Source organism: Rhamphochromis longiceps, linkage group LG13 (genome assembly GCF_057381845.1).
Source record: "Rhamphochromis longiceps isolate RC_006_pf linkage group LG13, R_longiceps_female_GT1.1, whole genome shotgun sequence".
NCBI lineage: Eukaryota > Metazoa > Chordata > Actinopteri > Cichliformes > Cichlidae > Rhamphochromis > Rhamphochromis longiceps.
In genome coordinates, this window is record NC_140569.1 from 31719901 (window position 1) to 31745233 (window position 25333).

Here is a 25333-nt window from a genome sequence, read left to right on the forward strand (position 1 = left end):
CAAAATAAAACAGTTGAATTTATCCTTTGAGTATTGTTCATCTAATCTTTACAGAGTTTTTCCAAAACACTTTCAAACATTCAGATCTGTCTTTCATTTTCTTCTTGAAACCTCATGAACGGTGAACTAAAAACTCTGGAACATGGTTTGAAACACTGAAATTGTTTCAGCTGAAACTGGCAAAGTCATACGTGCGTGTGTGAGTGTCACAGGTGATATGGTGTCATTAGTCCGGTCATCATGTTTAGGCTCATTCACTCCAGAATTATTTAGGCCAAATCTTTAAAACAGTGTCACTGCACACACATTTCAATCACACAAATGCAGGATTAATTCTTTGCAGTATTTTATCTGATTTATTATGAGAATGTCACGCCTGATCATTTGCACCCACAACATCAAAAATGGGGGCAAAAGAGAGGAGACCACGTTTAATCGATTATAACACGAGGTCAGAAATATAAGTGCTGACATGAGTAGTGTCCACAGAAACCTCTGAATCTCAGCTAAAAACTCATGTAAACCATGTCTACAAACACCAAACAAAGCAAAGACACCAGACAGTTAAAAGAGCAGTTACTGCACCATGAATCTGTGGACAGGTAATATCCCTATTTTGATTTATGATTTTCTGGAGTTAAATGGGAACCAAAGCATATTTTCAAAGGTGTTATATGCTATAAAATACTTTTAAATATTAGGTGAGGGAAATAAAAAATCTATTTTTCTATGTTTGAGTCACAGTAACTTTTAAAGTGTTTGTGCTAATAACATCATGTACAGTAAGACAGGCATGGAGAACAGCACTGACTGGGAGAGCCTTTGAACAGATGACATTCAGTTCAATTCAACATATAAGACTTTAAGAATGAACAAGCATCTAAGTAAAATCTATTTATTTAGTCTATCATCTGTGATATTATTATGTATAATTATAATGTATTGTTCACCTCTCTTAAATAAACAGGCAGCCTTAATGTATGAAATATTCATTCATTAAAACACTAAAATTTGTCTGTTGTCTCAGTGGCTGATAGTGCCCACAGGCATCAATAGCTTGAAATAGCTTGAAGCTATTTATAATTTTTATGTTTAATGGGTGGGTGCTCACGATAAACAGATTTTGAATGAAAGCCCGGGAACTTCAGTACCACAAAAAGTGGCTATTCTCTGTGCCCATATGGATCAGTCCCTCTTATTACCATTATTCCCTTAAGCCTCAAGTTGGCTAGTTAAGTATCAGACTAACGTTTAAAGCTTTTACTTGAGTGAAGTAACTCACATTACTGCTACTGCTAAGTAATGTTAGCTATGTTTACAGCATATACCATAAATCACCATGCCATAACCAACTACTGTACTATCACACTCAGTGCATTTCTCCAGCACGTTTGATAGCTAGCAAAATAATAATAATAGTTTTAAAATTAGCATGTGTTATGTACACATACTCGAAAATTATTTACTAGGACTCACCTGTCATGTGACTCAGAGTGCAAATTCCACCAGTGTCGTTTTCCATCAAACACTCATTAAAACAGCAACGTCAAGTTAGTGCACTCATCCCCAGGGGGAGGGCGGGGTCACACATTGAAACAGACTGGCACGCAGAGGTGCAAGGCAGACCAGATGGAGAAATTTTGCTTTCACACTTTGTGACTCATTCAGTTATTTGTGGTGAATGAAATATGGTTTCAACCACGTTTAAGCACCACATCTAAAATTCAAGCACTATTCAAACCTTGAAAAGACAATATTTAAATTCAAGCCTTTTTTAATGATTTCAAGCACCCATACAAACCCTGCATATGAAAAAGCCAGAGATCCAGAAAGATGGCCAAATGAAACCAAATGTCTATGATCACAAGAAAACTACATCAGTAGAGTTGTCAAGTAGTCACAATATGAAAAGTCCTCACCTTAGCCTCCTTTTTACAGAGCAGCATGACTTGTCCCAAGTGTCCTGCAGCAGCTGAGAAGCAGAGGGGGCTCATGCCGTTTTCTGAAACAACATCCACGCTGGCGCCGAACTCGAGCAGCAGTGAGACAATTTCCTGGTGACCGAGGTGACACTGGACGCAAATGGATGGGATGGTAGCTAGCGGGCAAGCAGAGGTCTGAACTAGGGCTCACATTTCAATCTGTGTCCCAGGGGTTGGAGAAATCAATGCACCTTAATCCTCCAATCCTCTGCCTGTCTGAGGCTAGAGAAACATTGCCTCCGCAAGATAACATTTTTCCTCTCCCTCATCATGAGAAGGCAGCGCAAACAGACAAACACACACAAGCACATGTATGCACACGCTCAATAAAACATACCGAACACAATCCACAAGATTGGGGGGAGGGGGTGCAAACAACACCTCAGAGATTGTCCAGATATTAGTCTAGCAGGCAAGGGCCAATATATCGAACCCTTCCTCCGAGGTGAGATGCTATTTGTCTGTTCAAAGCACAAAACAATAGCGTGACAATTTCATCTCTATGCACAACTCTGATGCACAACTAAACACGATCACAGACTTTAGAGGGAAAACCAGCACACCGCAGACCACGGCCTCTCTGTGTGAGGATCTAAACATATTCTACGCTAGATTCGACACAGCGAACACCATGAGACCGGACAGTGTGCGCACCGCGGATGACGTCAGTGCGCACACTGTGTCTGAGGAGGATGTGCGGAAGTGCTTCAGGAAGGTGAACGCACGCAAAGCTACTGGTCCGGACGGGATTCCCGGCCGCGTCCTCAGGTCATGCGCGGCTCAGCTGGCTGGAGTGTTCACGCACATCTTCAACCTTTCCCTCTCTCTGTCTGTAGTCCCAGCCTGCTTCAAAATGGCCACCATCGTCCCTGTACCCAAATCCTCCACCATCTCCTCATTGAACGACTGGCGACCTGTAGCCCTGACCCCCATCGTAAGCAAATGCTTCGAGAAGCTGGTCAAGGACTTCATCTGCTCTGCACTACCCGACTCACTGGACCCTCTACAGTTCGCATACCGCCACAACAGGTCCACTGATGATGCCATAGCCCTGACACTACACACTGCCCTGTCACACCTGGAGAAGAGAGACACGTATGTGAGGATGCTGTTTGTAGATTACAGCTCAGCATTCAATACCATCGTTCCCTCGAAGCTGGACAGGAAACTGCAGGATCTAGGACTGAGCAGCTCCCTCTGCAGCTGGATCCTTAGCTTCCTGTCTGACAGACGCCAGGTGGTCAGACTGGGCAGCATCACCTCATCCCCCATCACACTGAACACTGGTGCTCCACAGGGGTGTGTACTGAGCCCTCTCCTGTACTCACTCTACACCTACGACTGCACAGCCACTAACAGCTCCAACATCATTGTGAAGTTTGCGGACGACACTACAGTGGTGGGTCTTATCACCAACGGTGATGAGACGGCTTACAGGGAGGAGGTCAGCGCCCTGACCCACTGGTGTCAAGACAACCATCTCACCCTCAACGTCGCAAAGACAAAGGAGTTGATAGTGGACTTCCGGAGGTGCAGAGAAGTACACACCCCCATCACCATCAACAGCACTGCTGTGGAGAGAGTGAGCAGCTTCCGGTTCCTTGGCGTACACCTGGCTGAGGATCTTACGTGGTCAGTACACACAAACAAAACAGTGAAGAAGGCGCAGCAGCGCCTCTTCTTTCTCAGGAGACTGAAAAGATTCGGCATGAGCCCCCGCATCCTCAGGACCTTCTATCGCTGTGCCATTGAGAGCATCCTCACTGGATGCATCACCACCTGGTATGGCAACAGCACCGCCTACAACTGCAAAGCTCTCCAGCGAGTAGTGCGGTGCTCTGAACGGATAATTGGAGGTGAGCTTCCCTCCCTCCAAGACATCTACAGGAAGCGGTGCCTGAGGAAAGCGGGGAGGATCATCAAGGACTCCAGTCACCCCAGCCATAAACTGTTCAGACTGCTTCCATCAGGAAGGAGGTTCTGCAGCATCTGGTCCCGTACCAGCAGACTGAGAGACAGCTTTTTCCATCAGGCCATCAGACTGCTGAACACGTCATAGACACCTCAGCTTCACTACTGGAACTTCAACATTATGCACTCCACACTGTATATAAATGCCACTTGTTTTGCACATATTCAACTCTGTATATTTTATATATTTTATTATTATTATTATTATTATTATTTTATTTTATTTTTTTACTATTTAATTTGTAAAAATGTGTATACACACACACACACACACACACACACACACACACACACACACGTAGGAAAATATTTAGTATACACATCCAGAAATGCATACACTATTATATATTGTACATATATTTATTAGTTTCAGGTTGGCCATTCTTGTATTTTGCTCGTTTGTGTTGTTGTGTTTGCACATCTCTGTTGCTTGTGGGGCTCGCACACAAGAATTTCACTCGCATGTGCTGTTCCAGTGTGCCTGCACATGTGATGTGACAATAAAAAGTGATTTGATTTGATTTGATTTGATTTGATTCTGTCTGCAAATAAGAAACATTTCATGCCTTCATATTTTCTTGTCTTAACAATGCTATCTTGATTATTCTTCCATGATTCATTTTTGCTATGCCCCGAGTTAGTCGGGCAGTAAAGCAGATAAGCTTTATTTATTCACTGAGGGGTTTTTTGCAAGAGACACCTGAGTACAAGCGACAAGTACAAATGTACACGCATAATATTACAAGTATGAAGTGATAATGCTTTAAAGTCGATCATTTAGTGCTTCCAATTTCAAGCTAAATTGCAGCTTATACAAACACTAAGCTGCAGAGTTTCTGAACTTGTAGCCGAAAGCTTAGATAGCAAAGCCATACACACACAGACGCAGGTTTACCGATGGCTTTTGCATATTAATGATGGCCAAATGGTTCAGATAACTTACAAAGCCGAATGTAACCACTGTCTGCACTGAATGGCAATGCTGCTGACTGCTGTGTCCAGAGCTTTAATGTTAGGGGAAACGGTATGAGAATACAGCATGGAGCGTACAGTTTGTGCTTTTGATCTTTTGTAGGAACTTGCTCTAAAAACTTTTGAAGGAAGTAGGAACCATCATCATTAGCTCATATTTCAGTTTCAAGAACCTTTGAGTAATGCAAGTGTATGGTCATTATAGTCTATTGCATGGAGCAGGACTGACAACCATCATGTCCAAACAACATTTTATATACATTTTCTTTATTTACTGTATTTATTTCTCTATTTATTTTATTTTGAATGCTGTGCATGGTCCAGTTATCGTAGAATATCTTCAGTTTATCATTAATTCTGTTATTAAGCATTGTGCTGTCGTTATGTGTCATGGCATGTGGTTGTACGCAGCCCTGTTTGTTCATTGTTTTCATTTTGAATTCTGCTTTTGTAATATTTCTCATCACGTCCCACCGGACATAGAGAATTCAATTTTGGAATTTCTTTGTGATTTTGCAACCATTTCCTGCATCTTACCCAAATATGTGGACTCGTAGCCCCCCCCCCCCCCCCCCCAAAAAAAATAAACAATAAAAAGAGAGGACATACAGGGTTTTTCTGCAAAAGACTGCCAACTCTCTTAAAAACTATTTAACTGACTTCTGTTACATTTTTGGAAAATTAGACATTTTCAGTCAGTGACTAACAGCCTTTCCATTGCACTTAAAGGGAACTTACTGAACATCATAGGAGCCTGATTTACAAAAACATTGTCAAACCGACTCCGAGGTTTTCACATGCGAAGTCGTCATATAGCTCCCATTAAAACAACAGTGCCATTCGATTCATTACTGCAGACAACTGCTAAGTGGTTACAGCGGGAATGTGAACAAAACAGAAATATAACAAGAAAAATATGATTACAAGAAAGTAAAAGACACATATGGCATGGTTAACAATGTGCTATCCTTTGCCACAGACCAGCATGTGCACAGGATTCACTAACAGAGGTTATAAAAAAAACAGCTACTGTTACATATGCCTTAAACCACACGTTTCCTTTCCAGCACAGTTGTTACTATGAAATCTACCACACGGACAACAAAAACACATCTCCGATAACCGACTGCAACCTTGTTGTTGTTGCTGTTCTTGCTTTGCCAGCCTCCAGGTGGCTAAAAACGTCACCCTAGCAAATTCACACAAACAGTAACTCCCTCTCATTAAACACTGTTTCACTTTGTCAGAAGACATTACAACACATATGTTGCAGTCTTCTGCTTATGGATGGATGGATGGATGGATGTTGCAGTGTAGTCGAAATGTATTACTTTAAGTGCAGTCACCTGGAACATCTTTCCACGTCAAAAAACCAATTCTAATGCATTAATAGAAGAGCATAAGAGGTGAATACAAAATATCAGCGCTACAATATATTGATTCACCACACTGACAGGGCCTTGCCTGAATTCTTAATAGCTAGGCTGAATTCACTATATAGTACAGCCCACACTGATGGACAACACTCGACCCTGGCTTCTGACTGAGCAATAATAACTCAAATTCCAGATGTCAATCAAAAACCACATTATTATCCAAGGCTCAGTGCTTTCTTTTTTCCCCCAGCAAGGAAAATAAGTTTTCATGTAGTTCATCAGTAGTGTCAAAGCCTCAGTTGTCAGCAGCGTGAATTTAATCCAAGTCCATAGCATTTCTGGAACTGGTCAACCTAGTGTCAGCTCAAAGTGACTGACTCATCTCTCTCCTGCCCTGCAGGTCATGTGTCTCAATTCTTTCCTGAATGTTGCTGGATATGCCTGACTCTGTAAAGAGTAGAATAACAAGCGGGAGCAGCTCAGGAAACACTTGTCAAAATGTAAAAATGTGCAGGGTCTGGTGACAGTGAGTGAGTGCCTAGAGAGGTGACGGCATGTCCAGCTAGACATTTGTTAAAATGAGAGAATTTTGATTCATTTCTTTTCTAGGGTTGCCACAGTGTTAGATTTTCCGATTTAGGATATGAAATGTTCTGGTCAACAAATCAATAAATGTGTTTTACAGTGTTTTATGGATTGGGAAACAGGGCCAGTGTGAACTGTAAGTGCAGGAGGACTGTTGGCTACAACCGGCATACTTTTTTTTTCTGCACTATAAGCCGCACTTAAAATCCTTTAATTTTCTCAAAAATCGACAGCGTTGATGCTTTATCAGGTGTAACTATTAAGTTCAACATCCAAGCATCCATGAAAACAAAATTTATTAAATTTAACGGAGTTAGAAGTTAGCTCACTAGTTCCACCTAAACATGATATACATGACTAAGAGATTTCTGAAAAAATTTAAATGTACAGCTCTGCCGTCCCTTTCGACATAAATGAAGACAGAAAACTAAACAGCAGTGACATTTATAGGGTTACTGAAGCTTGGCTAGCTGGTATAAAATGATATGCTAGCGACACAGCTATGTTAGCATAACATAAACACAGTGAAGCTAGAGGATGAAGGCTAACTTTTTTTCACTCATAAAAGTTAATGTGAGGGTTCCCGAGGGTTAGGGACAAATGCAATCGCATGGCGGGATGCTGTAAACGGACCAAACTTCAATCAGGAGAACAACTGAGGTAATCCATCCACAATACAAAGGTTAGTCATTAATATGCTGCAACAACATGGGAATAGAGCAGCTGCAAGAGAATTCAGCATTTATGAATCAATGTGGATTGGAGGAAGCAAGAAAAATGAGTTGACTTATCTGACTGTTTTGTTTCGCTTAATGCGCCTTATAATCCGGTGCGCCTTATGGTCCGAAAAATACAGTATATTAAGTAAGTGAAAACGAGCACTAATAACATTAAAATATATTAAAAGGTAAGACTGTAAAAGCACTTAGTTAAAGATGCTTAGTTAAACCAGCCTGTGCAAATTTCATTCAATTTGTATAAAAAAATATAACAACAGAAGTCTTGAGTGTTCAAACTTTTTGATAAGCTTCAGCTCAGAGCGCTTGGAAAGCAGATAGTAGAGGATAAGAGCAGACACGAAACTGGTAATTAAGTTAAGAATCAAGCCCTTAACAGCTTGCCTGTATCCAGTACTTCACTCAACAGTGTAACAGCCAAACTGCACCTGTGTGAGTTCATTGTGGGAAGCGAGTCTGAGTGTGTGAGAGAAGCAGCTGCAGCAACAGAAGAGTGAATGCCATTAGCAGTAGTTACTTTAATCAGCCGTAAAGTTTGCGGATAAGCAGAGTAGTTACCGAGAGGGAAGAAAGAGTGATAAACTTTTTAAAACTAAAACTCATCACCAGTATAATGTGACATCTGTAATTCTGACTCGAGGTGATTATAACAGTGAATATTTTGTCATCTGAGTGAACTCAGAGCCATGCTTTATAAGTTCTTTCTTACCACCAAGTTGATTCGAACAGTGACAACCAGTTTTAGCCAGGAGGGGAACTTGGCAATGATTTTTGTGATGAAGGATGCAATGGTGTCTCCATAGTCTGGTTTGTGGAACTCCGCTTCATTCAGCCCGTCTATTAAGATTATGTAATCTTCCTCTGGAATCCTTCGCTCTGCAAAGACATTTACAAATAAACTAAATATTAAAATACTATGAAATGAGATTAGTGGTCTCATACACGATGAAAATGAAATAGTGCAATATACAACTACAGTGTTTTACCTTTCCGAAGGTTGGCCAACGGTTCCAGGACTCCTCTCCGGAAAGCAGCCATGGGGTATTGGACACAGGAGCGCAGACTGAGCATGCTCTGGAGGTGGGGCTCTTTCAGCAACAGCTCCCGGTACGCACTCAGTTGATGAGCTCTGCACAGAAGGGCTGCGATGCTGTGCACAAATTCTGGGACCAAGCAAGTGTACGTGTTATCTGCCTGGCAATAATGATAAGCCACCACCTGGAAGACAAAAGGAACGAGAACAAACGCGAGTGAAGCCATTGCTTTTTGAGAATCAGGAAGAATTAAAAATATGATTCACTGACTGATGGGTACATTTGATAACTTTAAAGCGTTTACAAACACCAACATCTCTGGTGACTGAAAAACTACCATGACAAAGTAAGTAAGTGAGGCTTTTGATACCAACAAGCCTCCATAAAACTACATATTATCTCTACAATGTCAAAGACATGATTTTATCCTTTCATTATTTCACACAGAAGGGATGATGAAGAGATTGGGCAACGGATGAAAAGCTATAAAAAGAAGTGAGTAGATCCCAGGTGGATATCTAAAGGTAGAATCTTCTGTACCTGAGCAGGTTTCCGCAGCATTCAAAGGAGGTCTGATTTAAAAGGAAAATGTAGGGACAGAGGTGGAGAAGAAGGAAGATGACTGTACTAATTACAGTCCAACCTGGAGGAGCTGACACACTTCCAGGCCCACAGGAGGAGGAGCAGGTGATCGGTTCCTCTGACGGCTCAACCTCAGCTGTTGCTGTTTAGTTCTCCACAGAAAACCGATGACCAGCTTCTAGAAAAATGACTAAAGCCTCAAGATATGAGACTTTTTTTTTTAACATTTAGCATCAATAAATGTTTTGGACCCAAACTTCTCCCCACAGCACAGATCTAAATGCATATTTATGGTTCTTTCTTTTTCAAATAATAACATATAACTCACATGCCAATAAAGGCACAATTAAAGCTAGCGCAAATTAGAAAAGAGGGAGGTAAGATTTTAAAAATTATAGCTGAACTCCCTGGATGTATATAACCCATCTTTAGTAAGGAAAACATGTGACATCCAGTCAGAAGATGGACCAACTGAAACAATAACACAACCACTGATTCACATCTTCTCCAGAAACTGTCAAAAATCACGACCACCAGAATTTTTCTCTGATGTTATGCTTTACCCTAAAAGCAGCAAACGTCTGAGAGAAGTCCGAACACTCCTTTCTGTCATTTTTGCGTCACGCGTTTTTTGAGCTTCATCACAAATGTGACATAACAAAGAGGGAAACTGATATATTGAATGCCTATTATTGTACAAAGTCAAGTAACCTGCTGTGTGCATGAACACAACTCTTAATAAGCCCCCTACTGCAGTGATGATTTAATTTAGCATACAAGTCACGCAGACTACCGCCTCATCAATGAGCAATATGAATCTCGACACACGATGATGCAAGGCTCTGCAGTCAAACCTCGGTAGCTCATCTGCTGGCAAAACAATAAATGCATTTTCAGAAATGTTACCTAAAGGCACGTCTCGATAATAAGAATAAAGCAGAAAGGGTAGTAGCCTCAGTGCTCCTGTTATGAGACCACTTTTAAATCAATGATTAAAAAAGCACTGGCAGAATCTGACAGAAGCTGCTCAGCGTTGCATCACACATCACAGGAACAGAGCCCCTGTGAAGGCGCCTATTGGAAACACTTTTCACCATAATTGGCTCAAGAGATACTGCTTGAGTTTCACAGACATTTACATGAAGCTCACTGCATTACCCTAGCTGTCTGGTGCATGAACTGTCCCCTTTGACAGGGTCACTAATTAGGAGGCCTCCCTGACAGGATAAGAGTATTAAATTCTAAAGGTGTTAGAAGGACAACAGGTTGTAATCAGTACCATTAAACGCAGCAGAATCAGTAGGAGACGTCACATCCACTGAGAAAGTCCTTCACAAAGCTGCCACCTATTAAATTACCTTACAACCTACCATCACAGCACTATTCAAACTCAACTGACTACAACAGTGGATCACAAATCTTCTCTGAATCCCGGTGGCCCCCAATCATCTTTATTAGACCTGCTACAAGGCAATAGCAGTGCCAAAGTCATCAAATGGTGCTTTTAGCAAGCAGTATTTCCAAAATGTAGTGAACGTGCACCTGCTATGTGACTGAACCCTCAGCAACACAAGAAGAGGTGGTGCGAGTAAAGATGCGGGAGTGAAAAATCGACAGAGAAATTTCAGTGGAAACAGAGCGAACAATTCCAAAACTAAAATAAAAAAGTCATAGGCAAAAACCGCACACTGCTTAGTCGGCGTGCATCGAGAGAGGAACATTTTAAAGTGAAACATCGAGGACTTGTCTGTCCACTTCACAAGTCTGAAAGAGAAAGATGTGCAGAAATATGCTCAGTGTCTGGTATGCATGTTTGGGGGGGGGGGGGTTTCGGTCACAGACAAGTGGTTGTTACTGACGGTGTGGGGGAGTAACAGAACACATGTAAAGCTGTTACCGTGCAGTACTTTATATCTTGTGAAAAATGTTGACAAGCTTATACAAGAAAACACTTAATCTTCTGCTCAACAGCGCTGACACGTAAACTTCCCAGAGAGGCAGTATTTAGACTTTATTTTGCGATCCTTGTAACGCCAGAAAAATCAACAGATGGAATATTCATCTGTCAAAAAAGTAAGCACTGTCCTCAGTAGTCAGTGTTGCTCCGCTTCATGGAATTTTGAGGATCCTTATCATGTTCAAACATCCCAGTTCAACACTTGAACAGGCGGCCTTACAATATATTTAAGCACCTATTTGAAGTTGACACAGGAACGGATACCAACCAGTAATTAAGCAGTAGTAGTGCCATACATGTCGGTATAACTGATAGCCGCCTAGATAAATGGTGTTGCTATTTGAAACGTGTGTTGATGTTTGTAAATTCCTAAATGACGTCTAATATTGATGAAGCTGGCTCTGTTTGACGTTGGTGTGTGTTTACATTCTGTGCTCTCAGGTCATGGCTGACAGGGCTCGCTGTGGGTTGTTGCTCCCTGAGGAGGTTCTAATCACTGACTAGTAAACTGCAACCTACCCTTATTGTTATGTATCATTTTATGCATCATTCAACAGAATATATCACAATTATCTGTGGTCACTATTAAAGAGGAGTTTTCAGAAGTCAGACTGAAGCTGTTGTAGAAGTACTTGGTAAAACCTGAGATGCTTTTTGGTCGATTTTCCTTCTTTTTCCTTTTTTTTTTTTTTAAAAAAGAAAGGAAGAAACAACAAATCCATCCATCAAAAACAAAAAATAATCTACTCACTGTTGAAAATTGTTAAAATTACTTTTTTTGATCCAGTGCACACACCAAACATTTTTTCCCTGAGTAAACACCACCATAACTAGTGCAATCTTTTTTCAGCTTCTTTGATTCCTGCTTCTTTGTTACTGTGAGCTCTCTTAGATGTTGAAAGGCGCACCTTTGCAGCCAGGCGTTTGACAGCCTCCTCCCTGTGCCGCTGCATCTCGGGAGTTCCTGGGCAACTGCTGGTCCTCAGTGTGTTGGCAGCACTGGATGGTGGAGTGGGCTGTGGAGGCTGGCTGAGAGGAAGTTCTGTGCTTTGTCCTGGGCCAGCTGGAAGACATGCACATGGTCACCAATATATAAAGTTATTACATTAATATAAACTAACATCTCTCTATATATGTATATGCTAGCATTAATAACATTAGTTGTGTGTGAGGGCATTCTTTTGTAAGGTAAATGTAATATAGTCAACTTGATTTTATATTGCCAACGAATATATAATTACTTCCCTCCCACACTTTGCAAGCTAATGTTGAAATGAAATTATAATAACATTAGCTAAACACGAGCAGTTAATGTAGTGCTCACATCCAAAGGCAAATACTAAAACTAATTACTTTTCGGGGAGGCGCTGGGACTGTTGGAGGCGATCTGACGCATGCGTCCTCCATGGCAGCTCAGCGCCACAAGTCGGGAGATGATGGCCGTCTTCCCATACCCCACGCTGCCCACCACCACAGCACCGTGGTTCTCTGTGGACTCGCCGGCCTTCAGGACATCTTCCAGATGCTGAAAGAGCCAATCTCGGCCCACAAACACAGAATCTGTGGTGATGCTGGGAACCTCGAACAGCAAAGGTTTGAGCATGATGTCCACGGGTTTGTAGGGAGCAAAACGCGCTGAAGGAAACGGGAAAAGAAATGAAACAGATTAAAATTGTTTACACTACTTCTATTTTTTTTCCCCATGTCTCCGGGAAGTTAACAAATGATTACTTCTTTTAAATGCTGGAAACTTTACTGTAATAAATCGTTTTCCGTTGCAGTTAACCTACAAACATGCTTTGAGCATCTCCCGCATTCTTCTTCCCAGAAGGAGCCACATACATGAAAAACCCTGAACACTGTAGAGGATACATTTTCAATTAAGTGGAATCAGAGTGAAGACCTGAAAGAGGACTCTTATCTGGTCTACTTCAGCACTAATTAGATCTCATAACACTTGTTAACTAACATCACTAAATGACTGCTACCTTTAGTGCTAATGCACCTTTCAACATTACAACTATCACTGCTGTTAGCTGCTAGTGTTTTCACCTTGCGAGTTTGCCTGTGTTCACAAAAGCCTATTGTAATTGGAGGGGCAGTTGAGAGTGTTTATATTGGCAGGTGTAGGTCTGTTTATGTTTCTAGTGCCCTACAATGAAACCAAAAAGCGAACGAGCTGGTTCTGAGACACTTGAAATGATCACCACCTTCTACTATACCAGCAAAATAAGTACAGTGTTTGAAAAACTCTAACTTGAGCAAAAGGAGTATCGACGGGAACTAGAAAAAGAGTTATCTTTTATTAACCTCTCTTTATTGGATCCCCTTAGATTTCAAATCCATCTTCTTGAATATAAAGCCCCTAATGACCATGACTTGCTTTTTCAGTATCCTAAGCCGGAATGACAAGCAGAGGCTAAAGCTGCTTCGCTCCTGTGGAACCAGCTGGCTGTTTAGGGTTGGGAGCCAAACCCAATCTCTAATTTTAAGATTAGCCTCAAAACCTTTCATAGATTTATAGTTAAAGCTCGCTCAGCTAACGTCTGAATCACCCCTTACTTATTATGCTGCGACAGGCCTTTGCTTTCAGGAGGCCTCACATGGTGCACCGACATCCTCACCTCTTCTCCATTTCATTGTTCATGCATGTCAGTTTGTGTATTCTCTCTCCCACAGTTGAAGCTTTTCTCCTTCTCATCTTTTTCCCCCCTTTCTTTTCACTCTCCTCTCATGGCAATCAAACGAGTGCTGCTCATCCCGAGTCTAGTTCTGTCGGAGGGTTCGCCCAGTCAAAAAGGAAGTCACTAAATGTTGCTCAAATCAGAACTGTAAGGTCCTCAGCGTACTAGGTTGAGTTTCCTAAGATGGCACATGTTGGGATTTTTGCAATATATGAATACAACTGCAATGAACTGCACTGAAATGTTGACCTACTGTTGCAAAATTTAGGTAAAGGTGGTGTCATCACACCCAAATCTGAAAAACAAATACCATAAATCATATAGATAGGGCTGGATCAGCTGACCCTGAATCCTCCCTTAGGTATGCTGCAATAGGTGTAGACTGCTGGGGGATTCCCATGATGCATTGAATATTTCTTCTTCAGTCACCTTTCTCCCTCAAGATGTGTTAATAGACCTCTCTGCACTGAATCATACTTGTTATTAATCTCTGGCTCTCTTCAACAGCATGTATGTTATCCTGTCTTCCTTCTCTCTCTCCAACCGGTTGCTACAGATGGCCGCCCCTCCCTGAGCCTGGTTCTGCCAGAGGTTTGTTCCTGATAAAAGGGAGTTTTTCCTTCCCACTATTTCCAAAGTGCTTGCTCATAGAGGGTCATATGATTGTTGGGTTTTCATCTGTATGCGTTATTGTAGGGTCTACCTTACAGTATAAAGTGCCTTGATGCGACTGTTGTTGTGATTTGGCGCTGCATAAATAATACTGAATTGAGTTGAACTGAATCTCCCATAAAATTTATAGAAAAGAATCCAATTGTTTAAGATTGTTGCGTATGTACGAATTCATGTAGAAAAAACCTGCTCAGAACCACTGACCATATGCTTATGTATCAGCTTCATGTTTGAGACTGAGTGAAAATGAAAGAGGACATTTTCAAAAGGAAGACTAAATAGTCTGAGTATATATCCAGTGATGACTTATTCAGTAATTCATGTTCCCATGAAATATTTAATCTGCAGGATCTCTCAGAGGATTCAAAACACATAACCAAGATAAAAGTTAGCTGGGGAAAAAAGGCATGATTTAAAAGCCAAAAAAAGGCTTTTGAGGATAATGTTAATACCCATAAGTGCTGCATTGTTTACATTGCAGTGTTCAAGTATTTGCACAGTTTTGTTGTTGGCTCTGCACTCAGACGTGGTACTTTCTGGCAAAGGGAACTGAGGAAGCTGCCATCAACGCAACTTTGACTGGAACAGGAGAAGGGCCTGATGTTACTTTTACTGCAGTGCATTGTGCATACACAAACATCTACACTGGATAAAGCTTAAGGAATTGCAAACAAAGAGAAAAGAAAACAATAAAAGCAAACGCGCATGACCTGGAAGACCTTTTGCTGTAAAGCAAATGCCACTTTTCATCAGCTACAACTACTTACATCTAAGACCAAAGCAAGGAAGGATGGTGGGAATTCTCAAAGCCCTCTCTATCTCCCCAGTGACGAGATACTTGGGCAGGCATACAGTCAAGTAGGCAGGGTGTAAACTCACAGCTAAATCTCTGGAGAGTGTTCCCAGTGGACGAGGGCACAAAAGCGATTCCTCCACCCCGGTGCTCCCATGCCGGCACTCTGGGAGCCGAGCCGAGTGCTTGGCTGCTTCCTCTCTAGTGTTCAGTCAGTCACAGCACCCACAGCATTAGGCACTTGCTAAATGAACGCGCTGCCTTCCAACAGAGCATCACCCTCTCTACAATTTTAACACGTATGCGTACATCATCTCTGTCCACATGCTGCACGTACACACACACACATAAATAACTCGGTATGCAAGCAGCAGAGGGGGAAATTGAGAATATTAGAGGAAATATAAACGGAAAACCAAGAGATTCACTTCGCAGTGGTTGATTAAAGTTTGTTATCCAATGGCTGCAGTATTAATCAACAATCCAGACTGCACAGAGATGGGGTTAAAAGAGGGGAATGTGGAAAAAAATGAAGGCGAAAAAGCAGCAGACTCATAAATGAGTGCAACAAAGAGTATCACGTGGATTTTGTGGGAGGTATGGACAAGACTCAAAAGAGAATAAAGAGAAAAATCAGCTTTATGCAACAAATCGCCACTAAATCCTCATGCTGACATAGGAGGGCCGCAAGATGTCAGTCTATTTTCCCCCCTTCCTTCTTTGTTTTGCATGGAATAAAAGAAATAGCACAGTAGAGCTTTATTCAACAGACACGTAATACCGAATTTGACTTGCTAAAGGAGCTGCATAGCTGCATAGACTCCTTGATTCACGTCCGTGGCAGACAGCGCACCCAGCACCATAACTACATTTCTCTTTTGTTGAGTCGTTATCAACATTTTTTCCCAAGGCCAAGATTTCCCACACGATTCCTCCTCATCCCTCAAATCCTCCCCTTCATTTCTTCTCCTCTTTTTACTCCCGAGTTCCCTCCTATTCTTCCTCACCTCTACTCATTGATAAAACATACATATGATACCTTGAAGTCTGCACTTGCAGTCACTTTGAAGCTGCACAAATGTGTCAAGACTGTATTCTGATGAAAATGGGATTCTTTTTTCCTCGGGCAGATCTGCCCTTTGAAAACCCCCTGTTCTGTGTTTCCCATGACAGAACAGAGAAGAGGACTGAGCTCCTTTGCTCTAACCACCCCCACCCTCCCTCCCCAACTTGACTCCCTCTCGCCTCCTTACAAGGTGAATCTACTAAAGAGGAGAAGGGAGTCAAATACTCCCTTCACATATCTTCCTGTTTTTATAGTAGCCAGTTACACTTTACCCATTTTGTGATTTTGTATGAATAAATCAGTTCTTGGCTGTTCTCGGCTTATAGCCAATGCAAATACCCATTTTCCTTTTATTTGGTTTGATTTTGCTGGTATAAACACGCCTTAATAGCTTTTCATGACGAACGTTTGAACATTCAGACACAAATGAGAAAATCTGATCCCTCATATCGATAAACGTTGTTTTATTTGCAAAGAGGCTGATATCAGCACGCACTGATGTTTGGTCCATTTGTCTGCCTATTACTCCTAAGACCCGAACTCTTCCACGGCATGCATTTTTAATTTCTCTTTGATATTTGGTCACATTGGGGCCCGATGAATGTAAAAACAAAGAATTACCAGATTTTCTTTTTAACCTTATTTTTGTTTTTTTTGAAAAATAAGAGCCACATATGAGGATATTAGTTTAAAATTTTGAGAGAACAGTAGCAGTATAATGTCCTCATAAGTGGATATCAGGCCCTTGTAGAGCAGAATTGAGTATTTTGGTCTAAATAACCCAAAATGTGATGTGGTAAATATTAAGGGATAATTATTATTGTAATAATTGCATAGCCTTATGCTAAGATCAACAACATTTACTTTAAAAAAAACAAACCACCACTGTAACTGCTCCATAAGCTATTTCATATATATAAATGCCTCTGTGGTTAGCTAACGCTCTGTTCCTTTTAAGATTGGGCATTTGATAAGCCCTAATCTGTCAATGGAGTGCCGAGCACAATTTTAAAAGGGGCTTTCAAACGGATTGATCTGTAACAGATTTTATTTTTCTCCTGCTGTGACAGCTGGACCAAACAATTCTCTGAAAAAAGGGCACGTTAGAAGATGTCTCTGTGACCTTTTCATGCTCGAGAAAATGAATGGGCTTTCTTTCCTCTTTTTGTTTTCATTTTAAACTCTGCACTAAACAGATCAATATATACATGAAGCCAGAAGCAGAAGTGACTCCCGTGTCTACCTGGAGACATCGCACACACTGTTGGCATGTCTTTAAACATGATCACACAGCCTAAAACAATACAATAGACCACATGGTCTCAGAAACTACCGGGAAAGACAGCAAATGAGAGCAAATGAGATAAATCAGTGTGAGATTATTAAATTTAAGGGCTACGCCACTTTATGAGTTTGTAATTACTGTGTGACCTTTGCAAACATCTTTAAATCATAGGTTGTATTTATGTGGAAAAGGTTAAGATGATTTTAGTCGTTCTAATAAAACACAAAAGCATTCAGATGTTACCTCATCAGTGTTTTAGTAGACAAACAACATATCCTCGAATTTGCCTGTCAGCAGTCCACAGTCTTGGCTCCGTTATCATTCGTGAAGAGAGCCCGGCGCACGAGCTTTGCCAGAGGAATGTATGACTTTGGAGTACAAGCGAGCAATGAGTGCGCCATACCTGACTTTGTCTCAAACCACAAAGCTCTGCTGAATAGCTAAACACCACACAAGCATTGTAGCACCATTCCTCCGCCACGGTGACCCTCACTCAAATCTCCCTGTCTGAGAAACCCAACCACAAGCAGCTCAGGCTAAGATTTCAAAACCATGGAATTCCAGTGGCCAACACTAATATGGCCCTTTGACTCTGTAAGCCTTTATAGAGGAAAAAAGAAAAAAGCTCAACTCCAATTACTCAGAATTAGGATTCTTATAAACTGAGTATATCACCTCAGAGAGGAGGTGAAATTCCATCAACAACTCTAGTTTATACAGAAGATCTTACAATAGAGGCGACAGATAGATGTAAATAGTGGATTGCAAATAATAAAACAAAGAAAACACCAGAGCATAGAGTTAATTTACAAGTGCTTATTACTAATCCTGATGCTGAAATTTGACATCAAGTTTAATTTACCACAGCACTGCTTTTTGGTTTGATGGAACTATTTGGGGGAAACAGGGCAGACTGGCTTCACTTTCACAGAAACTGATATAGAGAAGTTCACAAAGCACCTGGAAGCCCGGGAAAAAGCTGTTCCCATTTATTTCAGGCTCTTAGTGCATCTTACACCCAATGCACCTGCCACGTTTGTTAGATTTAATGAACAGCTGTTGTAAACATGATTACACGTAGATTATTTCACGTATTAGATCTTTAAATGCAATATTTCGATGCCAGATGAAAATCAGTAACAATTTTAACAACCTTTTAAATCTGCCTCAGCAGCAGTTTCCTTTAGGAGGTGGACAGTAATATACAATCCCTAATATAAAGCTCTGCTAAAGACAAATCTAAATGAATTCATGTTGTTCTTGTAACATTTGTGCAATTTGTCACAGGACATGTTGGCACCAAAAAGTGGCGCTCCCACCAAAACCTAGGGACACCCACGCTACATGCAACATCAAGGCAGTGCAAACGACAGTTCTCAGCAATATGCAGACATTCCTTCTACATAATTACGGAGACTTCAAGAGGCCCAGCAATGCATCTGTTGATCGGCATCAGACAGATGGCCAAAATACACTCTGACACTAAGAAAGTGTGACCTTTGTCCAACAACGAGCCATTTTACAAACAACTGTCTGGTGAGTCTTGATTTCTGCTGTGACACTTGAATGCTTAAGGTGAGAATTTAGCTTAAACAACATGAAAGCATTGATCCATTCTTGGTGGTGGTTCTCTGCACTTTTTAGCCTGTTAGTACCAACTGAACATGGTTTTAAATGCCACAGGCCACCTGGGTATTGTTGCTAACCATGTCGATCCCTTGTGTCCAAAGTGTACTCATCTTCTGTCTATAAAAACGAGTTTACAGTACTCACTCTACCTCCACAGTCACCAGATCTCAATCCAATAGAGCACCTTTGGGATGTAGTGAAACAGGAGATTCACATCATGGATGAGCAGCAACTATATCATGCCATAATTTCAATCACTCTGAGGAATGTTTCCAGCACCTTGTCTTTTTGGTGGAGATAAGATAAGAGAGATAAGATAAGATAGAACTTTATTAATCCCTCGGGTGGGTTCCTCTGGGAAATTCCACTTCCAAAAAAAGCACAGCAACGACCGAAGTTACAGTTACAGAACTGTTATATATATATATATATACACACACACACACACACACATATAAATACAGAGACAAATATAAATAAAATATACAAAGGGGATAAATAGAATAAATAGGAATAAAAAATAAAAATACAAGTGAATTGCACATTTCAAGTATTGAGTCTATTGCACTGTTGACTATTTACAAAAAGTATTGCACAAGGTATTGTACAGTGAGGTGCAGAGGCACTACAGCTTAGTTGTTGATAATCATAAGATAAAATTAAAAACTAATAGCAATACTGTAGCATGAAGCAATTATGCCCTAAATGAACTCATGATTATTTGTTTGCTTCTGCCTTTAATCTCTGTGCTCCTATTTAATATCTATCAATAAAATAAAGAGAAATTTATAGATTAACCAGACAGCTCATTATCTCAGATGCTGTTTCACAAACACAGGACAAACAATAGTCACCAAGGTTCTGGCACAGAATGAATGCACTAATGATGAATACATATTATGTTTCGCCGTGGTAGCTTCTTTTCTCTCATTGCTTCTTTAGACTCGTTACTTTTTGGGGGTTTTTACCGAATACAATTTCCTTGAACAGAAGTGCCGTCTCTGCTATGCTGTGACCCCAAGAAAGATTTTACACTGTGTGACGAAACCCTGGGAGAGAGCATCAAGGACGCGATGAGACAACTTCATTTATGGCCTGAACCAATCTAAGGTGCGTGTTCTGCCGGTCTCAGAGGGCAACACTGCATAACTATGACATCAGCCCATAAACTCTGGGAGGACAGACAGACACAAGCACACCGGTGCTCACACGCAAACCAACACACATAAACAGCCAAACATTTTCTGGTCTGTTAAGCTTTATGAGCCACTGTGCGCCTGGACCGTCCAGGTTTATGTCACACACAATAATGATGAGATGTAAAAATGGTACGGACTCTTGGAACAATAGAATCATCAGGGAACAACACATCCAACTGTGGGCTGCAGAAAATATCAAAGCAGTGGCCACTGTGTAAAATACATGCGCAAGCTATGAGCTATGGTATGCAAGGAAATATCAGTACCGTGAGCCTACCATGTACTACTCCTTACTTCTTCTATAGCTTGTCCTCATCCCATCTTACTCCATTACTGCCTTCACAAGTTAAATTGCTTACCTGCTTCTAATTGTAAGGGCCTAGAGTGGACATTACACAGTTGCATTTCTCTGGTATGTTGAATAGGAACTGGGACTAGATTTTACCAAAGAGAGAAAACAGTCTAGAAGTAGACACACGGGAACTGTTACTATATTTCATCAAGAATAAACCCAAGGGAGGCAGGAGTCAAGTATCTGAACTTCAAAACATTGGCAGCTGCTACATACAGACTAAAGAGGTAAAGCAAAACAACATATTCAAGGAAGATTCTAGAGGAAAAAGTCTCATGAGGTCTTTTAAACTTTGAGTCGTCTCTGTCTAGGCCAGGTGTTTGACCTGAGTCACTCATGTTTTTATGCTTCTTTTCACAGCTCAGCCCAGGTTGCCCCTGCTGTGATTTTCCCTCACTGGCAGAATTGTCTGCTTTCAAAATTCAATGTAACAAACATTTCATCTGTGCTCTAAACTGTTTGTCTTTTCTTCTCTTTCTGTTTGCTCCTTTGAGTTGGACTCTAATGTAGTCTCACTCTTTTGTTTCTACAGCCTTACAGTTAACATACCACTCTGGTCCGTCAACGTTTATTCAAGTGTACATTCATTCTATCAACAAGCATGGGCAGCCCTGCTAATTATGGAGTAAAATCATTAGCATAAGCTTGCATTAACATTTGAGCCATAAAATATACTCCTGATTAGTTCAAGATTCACTTACGTGTCAAAATACAGATGCACCGAGTCTATGTCCATGCGGAACATGTACATGGCGGTGCAGGCAAATAGTCGCAATCAAACTTATAGCTACATGCTAATATGTTGCTAGTGTGAAGTATGTCAGGGAAAGCTGGGTATAATTCTTTGTGCCTCTTTGCAATAGCAGAGCACTTTATTTTCAACTAAGTGTGAGAAGATCTTGCAACTTACTGCAGCTTGAGGGAAAGTTTGATCATGTCTTTTGTAATAAAAAATAATATTTTGCATTTGAAAGGTAATTTTTTGGGGGGGGGTCCTGCGCATCTCTAGTCAAACCTGTCCAGGGCGTACCCCACTAGGATAAACTGCAGGCAACGCCTCCAACCCTGAATGGGATAAGGAGTAAAGAAGGGAGGTGGGTGAGTGAGTGGATGATAAAAGCTGTACATGACTCATACTGTCAGCTTAGCTACAAACTGCATTTAGGCAAAATTATATATAGGAAAATGCTAAACGTACTGCTGTTTGATTCACCAAAAATAGGCCGAGGTCAAAAGCAATAAGGTATGAGGAGACCTGGGAATAGTATGGGTGAAAAGACATAAGGGAAAAGGGGGTGAAGGGGGAAATATCAACAACTGTGACAGCTGTGTGGATATGGTAAGCTGAACCACAACAGGGAGGCTCCAGGGCAGGAATGCAGAACAGATCAGCCAGACCGGAGCGTGTGCTTAGGTTTGACATGGCGAGGCAGTGGCGAGCCACACCACACAGCAGCTGTCTAATCCCAAACTTCTGCCTTGATACTCCTGTTCTGAAAAGCACAGTCCGTTCTTTGAACTATTGACTTCTTATTTCTTCTAAACCTACTACAGATGCTCTCACTCTTCGGTGTCTATCACTCGCTTGGATTAAACTGACATGCCACATGTCAGCCTCTGGCACGCCACATGTCAGCCTCTGGCACAGGTCGTATCTCACGGTTACGATCTTGACAGGCAACACAATGCAGTCACAGATGAAAAGTATACAGAGCATTTCCTGTATACTTCTTGAGCTCCAGATGTCAAGACCTCAAAAACCAAGGAGTCTTACCTGCTACAGAGTTTGGCCTCGGCATCATGAGGGAAGCTGATGTCTGTGGCGGGTACGCAATGGGTCCCTCAGGTGAGTGACTTGGAGGGTGTGGTGGCCCTGGAGCACCCGCAGATATGTTAGGGTGCTGCTGGTCTGTCCTGGATGGGGTGTCTGCAGGTGTTGCTGTGGCACTGCTGGAGTCTTCTTCGGCCACAGGAGAGCAGGTGTCCGCCCGCACGCTCTGTGCCAGGCCATGGCGACCGCTGCCTCTTAGGCTGCCATCTTTACTCCACTCCAGGCTGGAGCCGCTGCGGTCATCATTCTCTGAAGAACTAGTGATGGTGGCTGAGAGCAGATTTAAATTAAAAAAAAAAAAAAAAAAGAGAGAGAGAGAGAGAGAGAGAGAGAGAGAGAGAAGGGATTTTCAGCAAGTGAGGGAGGTGAAATGAGGGGAAGAGGCACAAGATATATCTGAGTAATGGTCTTTATGTGCGATGAACATTTATCCGTCTTAATCTCTAGTGAGACACCGAGCTGTAATGGAACTTTCAGCTTTGAGTGGCTTGGTGGTTTTGCTGATTGCCCTATCAACAGTTCTCAGAAGCTCATTTTATATTTACAGCGATCGTCTTCCTATACTCGTGAAACTCGGAAAGTAATATTGCACAGATTTATAGAACGTAATGTATTGTTATTGTTAAGAATCAGCGTTTGAATGATTTGGAATCATCCAGTGCAAACAGCAACTGCAACTGCAACAACTAGTCGGAGGGGAAAATGCAAAAGAGCAGGAATAACAATATAAAACCAAACATGGACATTTTTTTTTTACCCCTTCAGTTTAGACAGGTGTCTCTTCTAGAAGAAGAACTCCTTTAATCTCCCCTCGAGCCAACACAGCGACCTACCACAATCTTAAAAGCAAAGGAAAGGACTAACTCTCCATGATGACAGGCAGCTGGATACAGGAACATCAGCACTGTTAGTGGACTGGAGCCGGCCAGCCAGCTGGCCATGTTTGCATCACACACTACTAATCTGGATTTCATAATGGCGCAGCACGTTGCATCACCACTAATATTAATACAACAAACACATCTTGGACCCTGTGATTCCTGCGCTGGTTTCCTGGGCAAACATGAAGTCCTCTCATGGCAGCAGTCACGATAAACCCTGCTCGGACCACGGCATTAAAAGTCATCGTGATCTGACTGGCTAAACTACAGGACCTTGCTAAGAAGAATATGTAATTATTTATTCAAGCTTAGTGAAAATTTGAATTTTTATTTTATAAACAACTACATGCAGTCAAGTCCAGGCCCCTCGTGAAGGACCTTCTGAGGGAGCTGTTTTGTAAATGTTAAGACATTGCAAAGTCTCACTAATTCCATCAAGGAGCTTTTAATGCAAAACAAAGCCAAATTAATGTGCTTCTGAAATCAGAGTCAAAGTGAAACTTCAAAGAACAGAGAACATTAATCACAGGCATCAGTCTGACTTGTGGACGCACTGTGACTTTGTTCTTTCTTTTCCTTCCTGCACAATTTTATTAAGGAGTGTGGGTGGGATGTTGTAGACCAGTGGTACTTTACACCCCCTTCCCAAAAACACTCCACCCGCCCACTCAAGTACATAGCAGACTAGCATGCCATAGTCACCGATGTAACAATTTAATTTAACATCACTCTGCTGCAGATTTAAAAGCCCTCTGCTGCAGATACAGCTCAAGAATCTGCTGTTAGCAGTGAAGCAGCCAGTCAGTCACAGCTTCAAAGGATAGCTAAACACAGCTAATTAGACTCGAAAATTACATGCACATGGCATTTCATAGTTTGTAATGGGTGTACAATAAAGGGGTCGTAGAATTAGGGATCAAGAAAGGAAAACAAGCTGACCATAGTTATAGCACATGCTGCATTTCTGCAAAACTGTGTTCTGTCCGTTTCAAAGTTCAGGTGTTTGATAGTTGCTCATAACGTCTTCATTACTGACAGATTTTGATGCACAACTAGTGTTACTTTCTGCATGTCTGTGTGGGTCTGTGGGTTTGAGCAGCTAATGCACCCTCCCAGCAATCTGTCTGTGACCACAGCAAAGAGCTGAGAGAGACGGAGGCACCGATTTCCATTAAGAACTGGGTTTTATGCAGCATGACTTTACTTCATACCAGCTCGTTTCGCTAACTTTCCTGAAACCTGCTTACTGAAGTTAACAACCACACTTGCAGAGATGGCATTCTCTCACAAAACTCATTTTGAGTTAACTAAAGTAACGTAATTGCGTGCAACTGACAGCAACACATTTGGCACCAGTGCACATCTTATCCTGGGTGGTGTCAAAGCTGCAAGCTGGAAGATACTATATCGCAGCTTACATAAATTATTCAGCACGTTAGCAATGATATTGCTTTGGGGGGCAGAATGACTGAATCATGGTAATCATTTATGTCAACTCTGGAGTATTGGAAATCCAAATTGTTGTGTTGGATCTTGCTTTGGCATGCATTACTTTCTCCTGCATAACTATAATTTTCATCAGCAAGTCCGATATTCTTATTAGTTCAAGAATATCAGACAAATATAAGGGCAAGGGAAAAGTTTAAAATCTGGCACCCTGTCCTCTAGTCTAGGAGTGCAGTCAGGGAAAAAAAAAAAAAAAAAAAAGGGGGGGGGGGGGGGGGGGGTTCAACAGTGGATAAATA

The 25333-nt window shown here is 41.5% G+C and overlaps 1 protein-coding gene across 1 annotated transcript in view; it reads right to left on the reverse strand.

The window, feature by feature from the left end:
* LOC146656119 (protein TANC1-like) overlaps positions 1-12827 on the reverse strand; it is a 58455-nt gene extending 45628 nt beyond the window's left edge. Inside the window, exons 1-5 of the mRNA XM_085427328.1 lie at positions 12550-12827; positions 12105-12259; positions 8610-8841; positions 8333-8499; positions 1920-2072 (exon numbers count right to left, since the gene is read on the reverse strand). Of these exons, the coding sequence (XP_085283454.1) occupies positions 1920-2072; positions 8333-8499; positions 8610-8841; positions 12105-12259; positions 12550-12799 (957 nt within the window). The 5' untranslated portion in view covers positions 12800-12827. The remainder of the gene's footprint in view (positions 1-1919; positions 2073-8332; positions 8500-8609; positions 8842-12104; positions 12260-12549) is intronic.
* Between the last annotated feature and the right edge of the window lie 12506 nt (positions 12828-25333).